At 44.0% G+C, this 19706-nt stretch overlaps 2 protein-coding genes across 2 annotated transcripts; both read left to right on the top strand.

Moving 5' to 3' along the window:
* Positions 1-3709: 3709 nt before the first annotated feature.
* LOC123060240 (cysteine synthase) lies at positions 3710-7336 on the top strand. The gene is made up of 10 exons (XM_044482845.1): positions 3710-4039; positions 4337-4446; positions 4551-4608; positions 4741-5004; positions 5107-5244; positions 5335-5386; positions 5504-5583; positions 5969-6028; positions 6768-6848; positions 6967-7336. Exons 1-10 carry the CDS (start codon positions 3806-3808, stop codon positions 7057-7059), a joined length of 1170 nt encoding a protein of 389 aa, XP_044338780.1. The 5' UTR covers positions 3710-3805; the 3' UTR covers positions 7060-7336.
* A 328-nt stretch (positions 7337-7664) lies between these two features.
* LOC123056764 (uncharacterized) lies at positions 7665-18126 on the top strand. The gene is made up of 12 exons (XM_044480041.1): positions 7665-8231; positions 8552-8650; positions 9243-9346; positions 10981-11780; positions 11874-11996; positions 12073-12161; positions 12253-12453; positions 12757-13164; positions 13520-13603; positions 13704-13724; positions 15236-16153; positions 17635-18126. The coding sequence occupies exons 1-12, from the start codon at positions 8064-8066 to the stop codon at positions 17929-17931; spliced, it is 3312 nt and encodes a 1103-aa protein (XP_044335976.1). The 5' UTR covers positions 7665-8063; the 3' UTR covers positions 17932-18126.
* The last annotated feature ends 1580 nt before the right edge of the window (positions 18127-19706 follow it).

The raw sequence follows: 19706 nt of genomic DNA, 5'->3' as shown, positions 1-19706 counted from the left end.
GTGGTAAGCAGTATGACTATTATCGCCCACAACTCTTTGTGGTCTACTCGTGCATATAACATCTACGCATAGACCTGGCTCGGATGCCACTGTTGGGGAACGTAGTAATTCAAAAAAATTCCTACGATCACGCAAGATCTAACTTGGAGATGCATAGCAACGAGAGGGGAGAGTGTGTCCATGTACCCTCGTAGACCGAGAGTGGAAGCGTTTAGTAACGCGGTTGATGTAGTCGAACGTCTTCACGATCCAACCGATCCAAGTACCGAACGTACGACACATCCGTGTTCAGCACACGTTCAACACGATGACGTCCCTTGAGATCTTGATCCAGTTGAGGATGAGGGAGAGTTCCGACAGCACGATGGCGTGGCGATGGTGATGATGAAGTTACCGGCGCAGGGCTTCGCGTAAGCACTACGATGATATGGCCGAGGTGTTGAAATGTGGAGGGGGGCACCGCACACGGCTAAGAGATTGTCTGTTGTGCTTTGCGGTGCCCCCTGCCCACGTATATAAAGGAGAGGGAAGGAGGAGGCCGGCCAAGGGGGGCGCGTGCCATAGGGGAGTCCAACTAGGATTCCCAATCCTAGTTGGAGCCCCCTTCCTTTTCCAAGAGGGGAAGAGAGGGAAGGAGAAGGAAAGAGGTGGGCGCCGCCCCTCCCTAGTCCAATTTGGACTTGCCATGGGGGTGGCCACCCCTTGTGTCCCTTCTCTCCTTTCCACTAAAGCCCATTAAGGCCCAATACTTCCCCCCGGGGAGGGAGGGGAGGGTTCCGGTAACCTCCCGGTACTCCGGAAAATACCCGAATCACTTCGGAACCATTCCGGTGTCCGAATATAACCTTCCAATATATCGATCTTTACCTCTCGACCATTTTGAGACTCCTTGTCATGTCCATGATCTCATCCGGGACTCCGAATAAACTTCGGTCATCAAATCACATAACTCATAATACAAATTGTCATCGAACGTTAAGGGTGCGGACCCTATGGATTCGAGAACTATGTAGACATGACTAAGACACATCTCCGGTCAATAACCAATAGTGGAACCTGGATGCTCATATTGGCTCCTACATATTCTACGAAGATCTTTATCGGTCAAACCGCATAACAACATACGTTATTCCTTTTGTCATCGGTATGTTACTTGCCCGAGATTCAATCGTTGGTATCATCATACCTAGTTCAATCTCGTTACCGGTAAGTCTCTTTACTCGTTCCGTAATGCATCATCCTGTAACTAACTCATTAGTCACATTGTTTGCAAGGCTTATAGTGATGTGCATTACCGAGAGGGCCCAGAGATACCTCTCCGATACTCGGAGTGACAAATCCTAATCTCGATCTATGCCAACTCAACAAACACCATCAAAGACACCTGTAGAGCATCTTTATAATCACCCAGTTACATTGTGATGTTTGATAGCACGCAAAGTGTTCCTCCGGTATTCGGGAGTTGCATAATCTCATAGTTAGAGGAATATGTATTAGTCATGAAGAAAGCAATAGCAATAAAACTAAACGATCATAATGCTAAGCTAACGGATGGGTCTTGTCCATCACATCATTCTCTAATGATGTGATCTCGTTCATCAAATGACAACACATGTCTATGGTCAGGAAACTTAACCATCTTTGATTAACGAGCTAGTCAAGTAGAGGCATACTAGGGACACTATGTTTGTCTATGTATTCACACATGTACTAAGTTTTCGATTAATACAATTCTAGCATAAATAATAAACATTTATCATGATATAAGGAAATATAAATAACAACTTTATTATTGCCTCCAGGGCATATTTCCTTCAAACATTGTATTGAAGATCAAAAATAGAGAAGAAGCCATCTAGCTACTAGCTATGGACACGTAGGTCTGTGATGAACTACTCACACATCATTGGAAGACAACAAGTGTGATGTAGAAGCTCTCCGTCATCGGTTTCCCCTCCGACAGAGTACCGAAAAGGCCTCTAGATGGGATCGTGAAAGAACAGAAGCTTGCAACGGCGGAAAAAAGTGTTTCGGATGGCTCTCTGGGGGTTTACCAATATTTGAGAATTTATAGAAGTGGAATTAGGTCAGATGGAGCCTCGAGGGCCCACAAGGCCTTGTCGTCTCCTCGTTCGTTATCTGGTCTCCTCCTGAAGCTTCTAGGGTTTCTCTTGTCCAGAAAAAAATCGTCAAAAAGCTTTGTAGCGTTTGGATTCCGTTTGGTACTGATTTTCTAGGAAACCAAAAAACAAGCAGAAAACAGCAACTGACGCTAGGCACTGGGTTAATAGGTTAGTTCCTAAAAACTGATATAAAATTATATAAAAATGTATATAAGCATCCAAGATTGATAATATAATAGCATGGAACAATCAAAAATTACAGATACATTGGAGACGTATCAGGTAACAAGTTCAACCTTTGACCATCAAAATAAACGCGAGTGGCTTAAAAACAAGAGTTTTTTCTAAATGCCGAACTGTAGTGCTTGGTGCGGCTTGAGCCTTGAACAATATGACTCTCTAAATCAAACCACAAACTTCAGAAAATCATATAAATTAAAACCCTAACCAATTTCAAAAATAGTTTTTTTATGTTTCAAGAAAATTATAAAACTTTAGCAAACTTGATGAAATGTAACCCATAGTTCATTCCCACATATGACCGTTGTTCATTCCCACATATGACCGTTTATACCACGTTTAAAAAGCAACAACAGAGCTCTCTTATCTTTTGCGTTATTTATGGAGCACACGTCACTGCACCAACAATCTCGACACATGTGAATTGTTTCATTTTTTGAAATATAGGAGCAAAAAATAAACCAGTCACAGAGGGTAACTACAACTTGAAAATAAATAGAGAAAACACAAACACATGTAGTTAATTAATTAAGAAACATACAAATTCATAAAGAAATATTGCAATCTATCTTTGTATAAGAACAAGGAGAATTTATCTTCAAACCCTAAATTTATCTTGGGTACAAGAATATCTATCATTTTCCATTGTTGCACGTGAAACAAATACCCGTACTATTGTGCTGAAATTTTGCATGCCATAATTTCCAAACATGTCCTAAATCTACAAATGCCCGCGCGTATTTGTAGAACTTGCAAAAAGGAGAGGCAAAACCGCTATTCAAAACCAGGCTAGGTCTCAATATAAACGGTTTTACAAATTTCAGTAGCGTCGAATATGAATGCCCACGCTTCAAACCGGAGCAGGGCCGGGTCTCAGTCCCAGTGTGGCGGATCATCCTCGGACCATACCTTTTTGTGTTTAAAATGTAAGACAAAAAAAAGTGTATGTTTTGGAATTAGCAGAGAAGAGATATCTGGTGTGTGATGGCCGATGAACGAATGCACTAACACCATCTCCAGGTCCGAATCCATCCATCCATCCATCCAAGAGTGAAGTGCATCTTAGGTCCTCGAACTACTTCGATGGTGTCACGTAGGTCCTCAAACTATGAAAAGTGTCATCTAGGTCCTAAAAATTCCTTGAAGTGTAATAAGTGTGTGTATATGTGACAGCTCTGAAATAGTTCAAGGACCTACTTAACACCTTTGAAATAGTTTGAGGACCATGATAGCACACCTATTGCACTTTGAGGACCCGGATGATGATTTTCATAGTTCGAGGACCTACGTGATACTGCTGAAATGGTTCGAGGACCTATGGTGCACTTCACTCTCCATCCAACCCTCCATCCATTCCATCCCCTCGGACTCCCAGAAGGCAGACGGCACCATCAGACACACCCAGCGAAGCAAGAATCCGAGGGGAAAGGCAGCAAGGGAGAATGGCGCCGTGGACACCATCGCCCGTCGCCGCCGCCGCCTCCCAGGCCCAATTCGGCTTCTCGGCCGCCCGGCCGGCGCAGGCGCGGCAGGCCGTCGCCCTGCCGCCTCTCGCCCGCAGGTTCCCCGGCTCCTCCCTCCTCGCCGTCAACGCCCCCGCCCCCGCCCCCTCGTGGAGGCGCCATGCCCTCGCGACCGAGGTCGAGGGCCTCAACATCGCCGACGACGTCACGCAGGTAACCGACCACCGTCTGTCCACTGCCTCCAGTTCAATCACTCCATTTCCAGTGTGTGCCCAGTCAGGAGTAGCGGGGTTGGTAGGATTGCTGCTACCTAGAGCTTTAGCTTACTGATGCCACAAAGCCTGAACTAGTAAAGATCTAGTTTGACCCTGCGACATCCTTCGTTCATCATATCTCAATCATCCTAGTTTCACACGGACGAATTCTTTAGCAACAAGACAAAACATCATCCGTCGGAATTTAAGCACCCGTCTCAGGATTTTTTTTGTTTGTTGTTGAATTTGGTGGCAGCTCATCGGCAAGACGCCCATGGTGTATCTCAACAAGATCGTCAAGGGCTGCGTCGCCAACGTCGCCGCCAAGCTCGAGATTATGGAGCCCTGCTGCAGTGTCAAGGACAGGTTACATTAGAATTCTTATTGTCCTCCTCAGTTCAGTGTTGAGGTCGTTTTCTTCCCCTGATGGACCGACCAGCTAAGCAGCTCCCAACCGATTTATGCTTCAGGATAGGTATCAGTATGATATCCGACGCTGAGGAGAAGGGTTTGATAACACCCGGAAAGGTGAGGCATCTTCTGTTTGTGTGCATATGCACTCGCGGGCTCCTTTATCATGGTTTACCCCTTTCTAACAGTTATCAACAAGGAAAGGGTATTCAGTAACAAGCATATATAACTAATGTTCTCTGCTCTCAGAGTGTTTTGGTGGAAGCAACAAGTGGAAACACAGGCATTGGTCTTGCGTTCATTGCTGCTTCCAGGGGATATAAGTTGATACTGACAATGCCCACATCTATGAGCATGGAGAGGAGAGTTCTACTCAAGGCTTTTGGCGCTGAACTTGTGCTCACAGATGCTGCAAAAGGGATGAAAGGGGCCCTAGATAAAGCTACAGAGATCTTGAATAAGACACCCAATTCATATATGCTTGAGCAGTTTGACAACCCTGCCAACCCAAAGGTAACAAAGAGAAGTAGCCATGTGTTTCTACTCTATGTGAGTGTGCGCTATTACTTCTAACCTACTTGAGGCTGATGTTTATCTTTATTGATTTTCAATCAGGTACATTATGAGACTACTGGGCCAGAAATCTGGGAGGATTCAAAAGGGAAGGTAGATATATTCATTGGTGGAATCGGAACGGGCGGAACAATATCTGGTGCTGGTCGTTTCCTGAAGGAGAAAAATCCCGACGTCAAGGTTTCCTCAAATTCCACCCAAATAAAATGTTCCCTGTTATATTCTCAAAAAAAAGTACTCTATAGTGCTCATACTGTTATCTTTTTCTAGGTTATTGGTGTTGAACCTACTGAAAGTAACATCCTCTCTGGTGGTAAACCTGGTATGTTTGCTATCAGAAAAAGACTTCCTTTCAGTTTTCCTTTAAAAAAAAGACATACTTCCTTTGAGCTTGTCAAACTTATGTTCTTTGCCTTATAACTGTTATCCGCTTGTGTAGGCCCACATAAGATTCAAGGCATTGGAGCAGGATTTGTTCCTAGGAATTTGGACAGTGATGTTCTCAATGAAGTAATTGAGGTCAGAGTTTTTCCTATCCGTCAGTATGTTTCACCTTTTTTAGAATAAAAGAAAGACATGAAGGTTGTAATTTCTTTCTTGAATTCAGCTGAACTGTGCCAGTTATTCCATTTCACTGTATTTTCTTAACGTCTCACCATAGGCTGATAGTTCTGTTATGCTAGTTCTACGTAGTTATACAAGTACATTCCATATGCTAGTTCTATTGTGGTTACGTCTTCAGTCATGTGGATGTTGTCCTTGCATGAGTGGATCATCCCTCCTTTTGCTCTGCTTGGTACAATGCAAATGTTAGGGTTGTGTGGTACTACTTTCTTAGGACTATTACTGCAGGGATTTCTTTTCTTATAGTTATATCTAACCACACGTTCTGCTTATGTTCTAGATATCAAGCGATGAGGCTGTTGAGACAGCAAAGAAGTTGGCTCTTCAGGAAGGATTGCTGGTATTGTAATTTCACATGTTGATGCAATTTTTCTGTGTTCCATACATTGATCCGGCGTTCTTTTTGAGATATCGTCCTCTAGTTGCAAACGTTCATATGCTTAAAAAAGCAGGCGAATCATGACTCGCATCATGCTACTCTGTTTTTTCCCTTGCTTGCTATTTAAGTGTAAGCACCTGGCGGTCTTCTCTGTAGATCTAGACTAGAAATAGTGGGTTTCTGGTAGGCAACATGTTTGAGCCAGTTTATCTGTTCATTTCTCCCATCATAGCGTTGCTAAATGTACGATGCATCCCAGTACAAATTTTCTATGGTGCATCATAGTGCCAGTTAGAGTTGTGGAGACAGACTTTGTAATCAAAAGGTTTTAGGCTCAGTAGAACTAAAACTGAGTACATGAGGTACAGTTTCAGTACTACTGTGCATGAGGAGGAGGAGGAGGTTAGCCGGTGGGCAGGTGGTACCTCAGAAGGACAGTTGTTGATGTTGTTTTCTTGTTGCATCGCATCCACATAATCTCATGTGGGGCCAGGGTGTAGGAGACCACCACATAATCTCATTGTTGCGAAAATCATGAACCATCTGTTCATATATGTTTGGCTGTTCTGTTTCTCATATGCAGTGGTTAATAAGTACGAGTAGTAGTAGGATCCTGCATTTTTTGTTTCTCCCACCCGTCAGTCGTCTATGAATCAGAGATCAGCAAACCTGAACCTATATACGAATGTATGTTGTGCAGGTCGGGATCTCATCTGGGGCAGCCGCGGCCGCTGCCATTAAGGTTGCCCAGAGACCAGAGAACGCAGGGAAGCTGATAGTGGTAAATACCGCTAATCTTACAACAACACATAATTCTAGCTCATAGAATTCTTCTCTTGAAAACATCCAATGGCGATCGACGCTGACATTGTTGTTTGCTTTGTGTGCGCAACAAACAGGTGGTGTTCCCGAGCTTCGGCGAGAGGTACCTGTCATCAGTCCTGTTCCAGTCCATCAGAGAAGAGTGCGAGAAGATGGAGGCCGAAGCGTGAGGACCATTTCCACGCTTGGCGAAGAAGCTTTTCTGCTCCGTCTTCCTCTCCGTCGAACCGAATAAGAATAAGGCGGCATGGAAACGAACGAACGGTTGACCTACGCCCGTCGCTCACATTTTGTTGGTATTGATTGATATGATGATGACACGCATGGTTGTTAGGAAACAATTACATCTCTTTTTTGGATGAGCAACGCTCACTCACTCGCTCAAAGCAGAAATCAGGCAGCCTGTGTACATTGAAATTTGAAAATGTTTGTGTTTGGTGTTTTTTCTGAGCTGGGGTTATCTCGAGGTTCGATGCTGTTTGTAATTTAATTGTTTTGTTTGTAGGCTCGGTGACATAATAGTAAGGAAAAATAATAATATCAGTGTTTTTTTTCTCAATTTGCAGTGTAATACGTAATAAATAAAACGAATTACTAATAATAAATAAAGTAAAGTAATACTAATAGGAAAATAAAAAATAATAAGTGATGGAGAAATTCAGTTTCCATTTTTTGTTCTTGGTGGCACTCATTTTCTTGGGTCGTTGGCACGTAGACAAGGTAGGAAAGCGAGGAAGCGAGTGAGAAGAGGAGAGGAGACGAATGATGAGCAGTTGCAGTTAGGTTGGTTCGTTGCTTCCACCCCCCTCCCCTCCCCTCTCCCACCCACGACTCCTCGAGCCAAGCAACCGCGGCGCCGAGAGCCCCAGACCGACGGACGGAGACCAAGCCGGAAAAGAAAGCCAGCCACAGGCGGCGGATCCCTGACTCGCCGACGAGACCCAGAGAGAACCCTACCTACTCCATCCATTGCCTAAGGCCAGGAGCGGGGCGGGGCGGAGGGGAGCTGAGCCGTCGACTCGACTCGACTCTGCTCCAGCAGGCAGCAAGGTCGGCGATTCGGATCCCCCGCCGGCGATTCTTGCGATTCGCGCGCGCCGGAGATCCGGATTCCCCTCGCCCCTGCCGCGCCGCCGTACAGAGGAGGGGAGGAGGGGAAGGGGGCGGAGGATCCATGTCCCAGCCGCACAGGCGCAGCACCGGGAACGGCGGGGCGGTCTCAGGCGCGGGCGGGGGAGGGGACTACATCAAGTCATGGATCATGTGCGGCAACCTGCAGCGCAGCTTCGGCTCCCTCGTCCGCGAGCCCTGCGGCCTCAACCCGGACCCCTACTACCTCAAGGTCCCCTTCCGCCTCCTCCTTCAACTACACATCTCCCTGTCGCCTGTACGCCAATGCCGTCAGGATGACCAATCCTCATTGTCAATGCTAAGCATCGCCACTCCTCTAAATATAGCTTAGGCACTCTTCTTTGCAGTCGGCGCAAGCACACAGCATACTGCATAGACTCTGTATCGATACCTACCGGCTACCGCACCAGAACCAGAGTCTCTATGGCATTGTCAGCTGTGCGCAGCTTGATTCATATTCAGCTTTTTTGCCACGACTCATGTAGTCATGTTTTGCATTCTTTCTTTCTAACTCTATCTGCGATTCTACAGGGGGGCAAAATGCTCAGGCCAGAGAAATGGAACGCGTGTTTCGACACCGACGGAAAGGTCATCGGCTTCCGTAAGGCCCTCAAGTTCATTGTCTTAGGGGTGAGTGGACTCGTAGTATTCCTTTAGTGCTTCAAAGACTTAGTTTTCATCTCCTTGTAGACATGTCTGTTATTCCTTTTACGAGCCTTCAGGCATCACCTTCAATGCATGATAAGAAATCGTGTTGCGATGCTTTATTATGCCCCAGGAAAATTATATTAAAGCTGTATTCTGTATCAGAACCCAGGAAATATCAGTTACTTCATACGTTGACCGCACCTTAGACAGTTCATTTGACATTAGATGCACCATTCATCTCCTTATCAGAAATTTAGATTAACTATGCTCATTGTAGTAATTTTCCCTTAAATGCCGATCTGATTACTCTAGCTGATTGTTAAATTTACACCATGAGATGAATGAATCAGATTACTTTCTTGGGCTAGTGCTGTCCTTTGATGTAAACAATGGGGAAAAAGAATCATGTTCCTTCAAAGCAACTCCTGTGATGCACTGCTATTAATCTTTGTGTAGTAGGATTTTTTTTCATAAATAACCAAATGGACTGCCTACAACTGTTAATAATTTAAGCACAGAACACATTGGTTTTCTGCTCTTAAAGCAACCATTTACCTCTATTATTGATGTGCAGGGCATGGATCCCTCTATTCGAGCAGAAGTTTGGGAGTTTCTTCTTGGGTGCTATGCCTTAAGTAGCACAACAGAGTATAGGAGGAAACTAAGAGCCGCTCGAAGGTTTGATCCCTTTTTTCTGTTTTCCATACGATGCTACCTTATGTTTAGAAACGTGATTGTTTTCCATTTTATTATCTTGAATAATAGGCTGTAGCAAGCTTCGATTTGGTCATCTATGCATTATACTGAAATTGGAACCGTTGTAGCTAAATCTCCACATCCTTTCCTTGTTATCTTCTAGTACATATGAAGCATTAAAACCAGCCTTCATTTGAAAGCATTTGATGTAATTGGCTCCATGGCTTTCATGGCGGACTAGGCAATCATGTTACCTGACTGTTCCTTGGGTGGCATAAGGTGGCCATAAATAGCTGTCTTGAACAATAGATTAGAGAGGTCAACACCAATTAGGGAGAGAAGTAGTTCTACTTCTACACTTCTATATAGTAGATAAAAGCAGATAAGCAGGTGGGGAGATCCTAGCAGTAGAATAAAGCTAGAGAAGGTTGGGGATATCATGGCAGTGGAGCAAACGCAGAGGAGGTTGGGGAGATCATAGCAGTAGAGCATAGGCATAGCAGGCTGGGGAGATCATAGCAGTAGAGCATAGGCATAGCAGGCTGGGGAGATCATAGCAGTGGATCACAGACAGAGGCGGCGGGGGGAAATAAAAGAACAGTGAAAACAGCGGGGAACAGAAGGACAGAGGGAGAAACAGATAGCTGAGAAGGGGAAAAAGTGGGAATAGAAGTGAAACACAGGCGGGGCAAGGCAATGCTGCAGAACTAGAGACAGCCACCCAGGAAGGGAGTGGGCGGAAGCCCGTTGGCGGGAGCATACTTGCGGTATGCAATGAGGGGCAGCAGTGCCATCTAGGAGCCTATCACCCATGTTGCAAAGACCCTTAAGTCCCAAGGGACTAATACCACCCAGTCATGGTGACAACCGAGCTCCTCACCATGGATGCACAGATAAAGCGATGGACTGCCAGAAACCCAGAATAGCTGGCCACTGTCATAATTGGGCAAGGGGTGGCCTCCGGTTATCTACCCTGACTGCTTTTGCGCTTACGCAGCGCTGAGACAAGCATGATTGGCTTGATAACTGGATTTTCTTTGGTAGTCCACCTCACCTGCAGTTTTGTGGTTTAACCTTGTATTCCGCACTTCTATTAGGCCCTTCATTCCCTTGATGACTCAAGATATTTTGTGCGTACACTGGAGAGTAGGTAAATGAAATATGTAGAATCGAAGTGACATGAATAGGTAGCTTGGGTGAATATAGCTAATTTTCTTGCTTCACGCCCACCAGTATATAACAACTGAATGTGCAGTTATTGAGCCACCAATGTATAACAACTGAAAGTCTGAACCATTATTGACCAATGGTTATCCATTCCTAGTAGTGCTACAAGGATCCTAGTTTCAATCTATATGGTATCTCTACATGATTTTTCATTCAAACATTATACCCTGGTTGGTTATATAGTAATATTTCTTAATACCTAGGAGGCTGGAATGTTTTATATTTTGTGTTTTGCATTTGTTATGTATTCCTATGTTGCAAGCAGGGTGATCAAATTCCTACTTTTGCAATTTACTGTGATGTTTTCCCTCTTATAGTTTTACACATGTGAGCTGTAGAGCATTTTCAGAAGCATCTAACCTAGTGATTTTTTTTCTATTTCTATGAAGGGAGAGATATCAATGTTTAGTTAGGCAATGCAAGAGTATGCACCCAAGCATTGGTACAGGTGAGCTTGCGTATGCTGTTGGCTCAAAGCTGATGGATGTCAGGACTATGCCAAAAGAAAATGACAGTAGAGAAGAAGTCAGCACAAGTCAACGAGACTCAGAAAATGCACCTGGCAGTACAGTAGAAAACTCCAACTTAAATTATGACTCTGGTGGAGCACCACAGTCACAAAGCTGTAGCAAATCAGCTGAAGTAGCTGGTTTCAACACACATAATGATAGCCCTGTATATAATTCATCCAAATTTATGGTGTCCTCCACAGTGGTGAATAGTTGCTTGTCAGATTCTGGGGATTACAATGACATGGGTGAACCAAGATATGACAGTGAGACATTCATGGAGTATCCCTCCCTGCCTGGTACAAACTTGTTCGCAAATGATGGTGGGGATGTCAATGGGGTTGACGAAAGTCTTTGTAGTTTCTCAGTTCCTGAAGATAGGTTAAGACAACGTGACGAATGCATGCACAGCTTCCAAATCAATAATAACATAGATCTCATTATGGAGTCCAATTCCAGTGATCTGTTTCAGGCTAGCAACAGCGACTCAGCCATCTTTCACTCTGATGCGTTCAAACAGGATAGATGGTTAGATGACATTGGCTACAACAGGGAAATAGTAGATTCTTTGAAGATATCTGATGCGCCAGAAGCAGATTTTGTTGACGGAACCAAATCCGACAGTCCAGTCGCAAACAAAGACAGAGTCGCCGAGTGGCTATGGACACTGCATAGAATTGGTATGCCTGTTCTTTCCCCCTCACACCACACAACTACAAAGGCCTCTTATTGTTGTCATATTGTGTTCTAATTGCCAAAAATGGCTTATGCAGTGGTCGATGTTGTCAGAACAGATAGCCATCTTGATTTCTATGGAGAATCAAGAAATATGGCGAGAATGTCAGATATACTTGCAGTTTATGCATGGGTTGATCCTTCCACTGGATACTGTCAAGGTTTGCTTGTCAATGGAGCATTACATCATTTTGCTTCAATTATTTAAACTGCCTAAATGGTACAAGTTGATTGTAGGTATGAGCGATCTGCTTTCCCCTTTTGTTGTTCTATACGAGGATGATGCAGATGCCTTTTGGTGTTTTGAGATGTTACTGAGAAGGATGGTAATTTGCATCTATGTCAAACTATACTGGCATATGTTAGGTTGGTATTTTGCGTGACTTAATGCATGATATAAATTTTGTTGCATCTCAGCGTGAAAATTTCCAGCTCGAGGGACCGACAGGAGTTATGAAGCAGTTGGAAGCATTGTGGAAGATCATGGAATTGACCGATACGGAATTATTTGAGCATTTATCAGCAATTGGTGCGGAAAGCCTCCATTTTGCTTTCCGGATGCTGCTAGTGCTTTTTCGTCGAGAGCTATCTTTTGAGGAGTCGCTGAGCATGTGGGAGGTCTGTCAGGCACTTCAAAGATATTTGTGATTTAGTTTGGACGGTTCCTAGTTCGTATAGAGATTTTTTTCTTGGATATTTAGTCGCTAGTGTTCCACAAAATTTATATGAGAAATCTTTGAAATAGTTGATTGTGACAAGATGGTTAAGTTAGTGTACATGCATTGCAGAATCTACTAACTATTTTTTTATTTGGCATTACACTAACCACGGGGAAGTACCCACATAAATCAACAATTATATTTTAAAGGCTCTTCATAGTATAGTCTTGTTCGGTTAATTAATTGTGCTTTCTGTCTTCAGATGATGTGGGCTGCTGATTTTGACGAAGATGCAATTAGGAATTTGGAAGCAAACTGCCTAGAACCATTGCTACTGGATGTGAAGAATGATTTTTCATGTGAGGTCAAAGAAGAGTCCCGGGTGAACAAGTACACGAGAAGAAAATCCAAAAGTAGGAGATCCCATCGTAGAAATGGTGAAATCCGCGTGTCTTGCAACCCTGGAGTGAAATCTAGTACAAGAAATCCCCTGTGTGGCTTGTCAGGTGCCACTATCTGGGCAAGGCATCAACATATGCCTCATTTGAGTACAAATGTCTTGACAAAGAATGGAGACGACGAACTGCCTATATTCTGTGTAGCAGCAATCTTGATAATCAATCGACACAAGATTATTAGAGATACTCACTCAATAGATGATGCTATCAAGGCAAGTTCGGTCACTACTTTCTCGTTTCGAATCTCCAGTCACTGTCTTTTTTCATGTTATTTAAAGCCTTGGGCCCATGAAATAACTAGTAGTAAAAAAAAATTGTGGCAGACTTTGTGCATTCCAGTTTATGGTTAGGATTGCACATTTCAGTTTTGACAGGTTAACATTTGCAAGTTAGGACAGCTGCTAGTCATTCTATATTTAGTATGATATGTGTATATAAGTTGCTCTCAAGCTGAAATTGGATGGATTATGGCATGTCGATTTCGTCAAGTTTAGATCTACTGCAACTGCATCTGTATACATGTACTCTTCATTTTCCTTGGAACTGAGCTGGTCCATTTGTCTTCAGATGTTCAACGACAATATACTGAAAATCAATGTAAAGAGATGCGTGCGCCTGGCTGTCAGGCTGAGGAAGAAGTACCAGTACAAGGTATGTTCTGACATGATTGCATTGGATATTTGATGAGTTCCTTGTGGACATGAGCATCATCCACTACATGGTTGGGGTTTTGAGCTTTGTTCTTGTGCAGTTACTAAAAGGAGGTTCAGAGTGATGAAAAAAATAAAGGAAATTGAAGAATTCATGTTTCCCCTTAGAAAAAATTCCATAATTATATTCAACCATAAATTTGACCTCCAAAGGAGGACGGCGTCGGAGCAGCAGCCCTAAGCATCTCCAGGATTTTCTGTTGCGAGGTTAGGTATATAAATATCTCTGCCTCTGGAGTTGGCTGCAGATGATTGACAGAATTTTGCATTTCTTGTTTTTCAGGATAAATTGTACATATGAGAATGGTAATACCTGAAAACAGTAGTAGAAGAATCAGCGGTTGAAAGGGAAAGTAAAGAAAAAGGATTCCACAATGTTTGATGCTGTCATTGTTCCTGTTGTACAATAATCATGATGATTAAGTTATTTATGAATTCTCGAGCAACTGTTTATGGCGTCGAAAAAAAGAGAGGAATGGATGATGTGTATAAATCAATCTGTAATCGATTGCAGTGTATTCAATATAGAAGAATAATACAAAGAGCCTGGTTGTCGCGTACGCAATGTTACGTTTTTCTAGAAGTGAAAAGAAAAATGTTTTGTTTTTCTGAAAGTGAAAAAAAGATTTTATATTTTTTCTAAATTAATGGACCTCAATATTATGTTCATGTTCACGAGGTCACCCTAGCAAACTATTATTCCGAGCGAATGCTGCAATCTGAGAGCGTATCATCAAAAAACCACTCCCAATAAACGCTCAGAGAGTTGTTTTGCTGAAATAGATATGCTTGTCATGCTATTTTGTACAAAGATTGCTATCTTGTAAAGAAAAAATTGCCACACTAGCAAAAATATTGCGAGGAATTTGCCATGCTGCAACAAAGTAATTGTCATGGGTTTTCGAGGATTTTTCATGATGCAACATGGAGAATTGCTAGCCTAAAAAGGAAATTTCCAATTTATTCAGAAATTGCCATGCTACTATATTTTTTTTGTCATGCTTACGTCGAAGATAATCGGTGACAAATGGTCATGCTTTTAAAAACATAACTTATCATCCTAGATGTATTCGCTCAAATTGCCACGTGTCTTGCTTTGAGATTGGTGAACGTGTCACATCACATTCGCTCAAAAAAACGCCTCTAAGCTAATGTCGGATTGTTAACATTTAGAAAATTAATACTAGTAGGTTCTTTTGGTAAATTGATTGTTTTGAGGAAGTATAAGGGTATTATTTCTTGGCTTTTTTAGGGAATGGTATTATTTATTGACTTTTCTTTTTTGTGGGAATGGTATTATTTCTTGACTAGGGATAAAGGGCTTTTTTTTTTAGAATCTGGGACAAAGGGCTTAATAAGAGAGAAAACGTTGATAATGGCCCAATCGAACAGCCTCGGCCCATACAAGAGAAGGCCGGCTGTCTCCCTCGAGAGTCGAGAAGATAGTGCGAGTCTTCTTCTTCCTCCCTGCTCCGACCGAGATCCGCTCCAGTGGACTCGATTAGGGTTAGGGTTTGCCTCTCGGATCGTGAGGTGGGTTGCTACATCCACCTTGTTCCTCTGATTCCGGTAGAATCAACCACCCGACGACTTAATTTCCACCGCCGGTGCGGCCTCTGCTTTGTCGAAGATGCTGGGCGGACTGTACGGCGACCTCCCGCCGCCCACCTCGGCGGCCGGCGACGACGACAAGCCGACGGCCTCCGTCTGGTCGAGCGCCACCAAGATGGCGCCGCCGACCCTCCGCAAGCCCTCCGCGACCTTCGCCCCTCCCACGTCCCTCCTCAGGAACCAGCACCCCCGCCCCGCCGCTCCCAAGCCCAGCGCCGCGCAGCCGCCGCACCCCCTCCCCCTCGCCTCCGCCACCACCACCACCACCACCGCGGCCTCCTTCCACCCCGCCCTCGTCGCCGTGCAGTCCACCGTGCTCGAGGAGTACGACCCCGCCAGGCCCAACGACTACGAGGACTACCGCAAGGAGAAGCTCAAGCGGGCCAAGGACGCCGAGATGAAGAAGGAGCTCGACCGGAGGCGCCGCGAGGACCAGGAGAGGGAGAGGGAGCGCGAGCTGAGGGAGGCCGAGGCCCGCCTCCGCGAGGAGCAGTCCAGGGCCTCCTCCCTCAACATATCCGGCGAGGAGGCCTGGAAGAGGAGGGCCGCCATGAGCGGCGCTGGCGGCGGCGCTACTCCTCAGAGGGCCTCGTCTCCGCCCCACGGCGATGCCAGTGGCTTCTCCATCCCAGGCTCCTCCTCCTCTGGATTGGGCCTGGGCGCTGGCGGCCAGATGACCGCTGCCCAGAGAATGATGGCCAAGATGGGGTGGAAGGAAGGCCAGGGGCTTGGCAAGCAGGAGCAGGGAATCACAGCGCCTCTGGTTGCTAGGAAGACCGACCGGAGGGCAGGGGTTATTGTCGATGAGAGCAGTTCCAGGAGGCCCAGATCAGCCAACTTTGAAGGCCAGCCCACCAGAGTAGTGCTTCTGCGCAATATGGTAAATATTTTCCCATGACTTCTGCGTAATAAGAGTACCACATTTTGTCAGCATTTTCAGGTTTGCATGAACAAGGATGAAGTAGTGGTTCATGTGTTATGCCTGTTTTCCCCTCTTAGGCACCGAGTTGCAAAATGCTTCCTTGTGTGTTTATATATGCTGACATGTATTATGCTGTTATGCGAATATCTAAGCTGAAGTTCGTTGGTTGTGTAATTTAGATATCACCTTAGCAACCGCCAACCTTACATCTGCTGCTGTTGTTGATTTATTATCATTATTACTGGTTTCTCATACATAGACAGCGGCTATTCTAGAATATCATCATCCAATTCTGAGCATATAGTTTTTAGCATTGTCTCTACTCGTGTGCTGGTAGCCTAATACCATCTAGCAAAATGAAATTAGTAGTTAATGTGACATAATTGCCTTGTTGGTGCTGACTGATATGTGATAATTTGCAGTAGCATGTCCAGTAAACACATAGACAGGTATCAGGTAGCATATGTATTTCAGAAATTTTTGTTTCTGTTATGGTTGAAGTGCACAGGTTATTGTTTGATCTATTTTCAGATGATACTGATACACACATGAACTGTAAAGACTTAAAATTATGAAGGGTGATTAGCAATATATAGAGTTTGAGAATCTATTTGTGCTAATTGTAATTTGTGTATCTATTAGAGAACTTGGGGTGGACAAGGTAGTGCAAAATCGCAACTAAATAGTTTGCTGACTGCATTAGCTTCCAAATCTAACCACTGTATAGCAAAGACAGCTTATGCATGGTAATTTTGGTTAATAGGCAGCTAAGAATTTTAGTCTTTGCAGGTTGCTGTTGGCTTATTCAATATAAGCTGGTTGCTTTTTAGTTCAATAGAAAACGTGAACTTAAGGTCCAATTCCATGTAAAGAAAGTTCAGCGTATGATTGGTTCTCTACCAGTGGGTTTATATGAGCTCTGCAATATAATCATTAAACTTGAATGTTGTGTTATTCTGGAAGGCGTACTTCTGGAAAACAGTACTGCTTATTTTATTAGTATAATCTTGAATACTCGATGGGCATAGAACCTGATGAATCTGTTGAATTTGGGTACTACAATGGTGTTACCCGGTTTTGACCACTGAGGGTTGTGATACAAAAGTATAGGTCAAACAGGTTAGGTTTTTTTTTATCACAGAATGCATTCGGCTTTGTGAGTTTTCTGATTAGTTATAGTTTTATCTGTCAAGTGGTATTTGATCATACATGATGAAGAGTTGTCTTCTGTGGGATCAGGGTTTGCCCACTGATCTACTGTGTTGTTTGACTGTATGTTTGTTTTTGACTGCTTAAACTGGGGCCTTATGCTGGGATATAGTGATGATACCATAATTTTTTTATGTTGCTTCATAATACATGTACATGATTTATTTCTGGTTAAGGTGCGAGTTCTTGTCTAGTGCAACATGTTAATCGTCACCATGAAACATGTGCAGATTGGTCCGGGCGAGGTTGACGACGAGCTGGAAGACGAGATTGCCTCGGAATGCTCCAAGTTTGGGGCTGTGTTACGCGTGCTGATATTCGAGATCACCCAGGCAAACTTCCCCGCGGACGAAGCAGTGAGGATCTTTGTGCTGTTCGAGAGGACAGAAGACTCGACCAAGGCGTTGGTTGAACTGGAAGGGCGCTACTTTGGCGGACGCATAGTGCACGCGACCTTCTTCGACGAGGGAAGGTTTGAGAGGAACGAGCTTGCTCCGATGCCCGGGGAAGTACCAGGGTTCGACTAAACCTTAATAAGCAGACTAAAGAACTGGACGTTGGTGTCTCGGATGTAACTTAATCTAGAGCATGAACGCAGTGTTTTTCTTTCCTTTTGAGGACAGTTTACAACATGTTGGTGAATGTTGGCCTATTGCCACTTATTGTTGTAGAGTTGTTATTATACTCAACTTCTGGGTGTAGAGGTGAGTATCTGCATCGCATCGCCGTCTTCCTTTTTTTTTTGAATGCGCATCAGGTATTCTTGTTAATTCTTACAAAATAAATTCTGTCACCCATTGAATTTGGCAATATTGATCCCTCAAGCCCAAATATCCACCTCTTTGGCAATAGAGCCTGGTGCATCTACCCGTTGTGGATTGGAGATTTGAAAAGGATACTAAAAGAAAACAATTGCTTAATTATAGTATTGATTTTGGAGTTTCTATATTTTGTGGCAATTGTGTTGAGTACTGTCTAACAACCTGAAGATTATGAACTTTCTACCTATGATCGTCATGAGTTAGACTACAATCAAATTGCTTCAAGTCGGTTACCAATCTCCATGATGGGAGATTACACAATTCATACAATTAGGAATTTGTCTTAAAGTAAAATAAAAGAAGAAAAATCTTTGAATTTATTGATTGCTAAACTTTTTGATTTTGTCCTTTTGTTATGAAAATCTAATGCAGTTTTGCTAAAACACATCTATGATGTGCCATAAGTATTGCACATATAAGTCGTATGTCATTGATTTTACGTGGAGATTCATGCATACATTTTCATTTTTCTTTACCTTTTCAGGAGTAGTTCGATTGAGTCACTTAGATGTGCAATAACACATTTAGATGCGTCTTAGTATAATAATTCTTTATTAAACTATAAAGAAAAACGAATAACTACTGTATTGGAAAAATATATATTTTAAATCAGACTAGATTTTCGTGATATATTGTGCCCATCGTCTCCGGTCTCCACTGAAAACGGACCTTTGGTAAGATCGAAACATCGACATGGCATATGTGTGAATGGCCTGAAATAGAGAAGATCAATTGCTCGGTCGGTTCTCTCTGTTCGTCTGAATTTGCAGTTTATACCACCAAAGAAGGCAGTTTGATAATTCAAGCGACGGCTGGGAACATAAGTACTACTGATAACATTTATTCTTCAGGCGATTACATCAGGAAATCAAGAAAAGAAAACCCGCAAAAAGGAAAAGAGTAACGAGCAGGATTAAACTGAAGCACCACCCTGTGCCTGCGCCTGGTCTACCACCCGTCGTCAGTTCGGGCGCGGGCGCGTTCCCTGAGGTGAACTCGCAACGGCGGATCAAAGGGCGCCGGCGGCACCACGAGCCGGCGCTCATCCTCGAGGGCCCAGCAGTCGTGCGCGGTCCTGCGCCTCGCACCAGATGCCCGCCGTCACCTTCGTCGTAATCGGCACCGCCGTCATCATTGTCGCCGCCGCCGCGGTCGGGGGCGTTGTTGGGGTCGGTGCCGCCGGACACGGCCTTGGCGTACGAGGCGCCATCGTGGATGACCGTGTCGCCGTCGTCGGAGTCGGAGTCGCTGATGACTACCACGTCGTAGTCACGGCTCTCATCGTCGTCGGAGTCGGAGGGGAGGGGCATGTCGTCGGGAGAGACGTAGCGAGGCAGAAGAGGCGCCGTGACTTGTCCGGAGAGGGAGACCACGCCGTGGTACTTGACAATTGGACATGCATACGGGCATATATATATATATATATATATATATATATATATATATATATATATATATATATATATATATATATATATATA

This window comes from Triticum aestivum, chromosome 3A (assembly GCF_018294505.1).
Source record: "Triticum aestivum cultivar Chinese Spring chromosome 3A, IWGSC CS RefSeq v2.1, whole genome shotgun sequence".
Classification (NCBI taxonomy): Eukaryota; Viridiplantae; Streptophyta; class Magnoliopsida; order Poales; family Poaceae; genus Triticum; species Triticum aestivum.
Note: the sequence above shows the minus strand (reverse complement) of the source record. Positions and strands in the feature narration are given on the sequence as shown.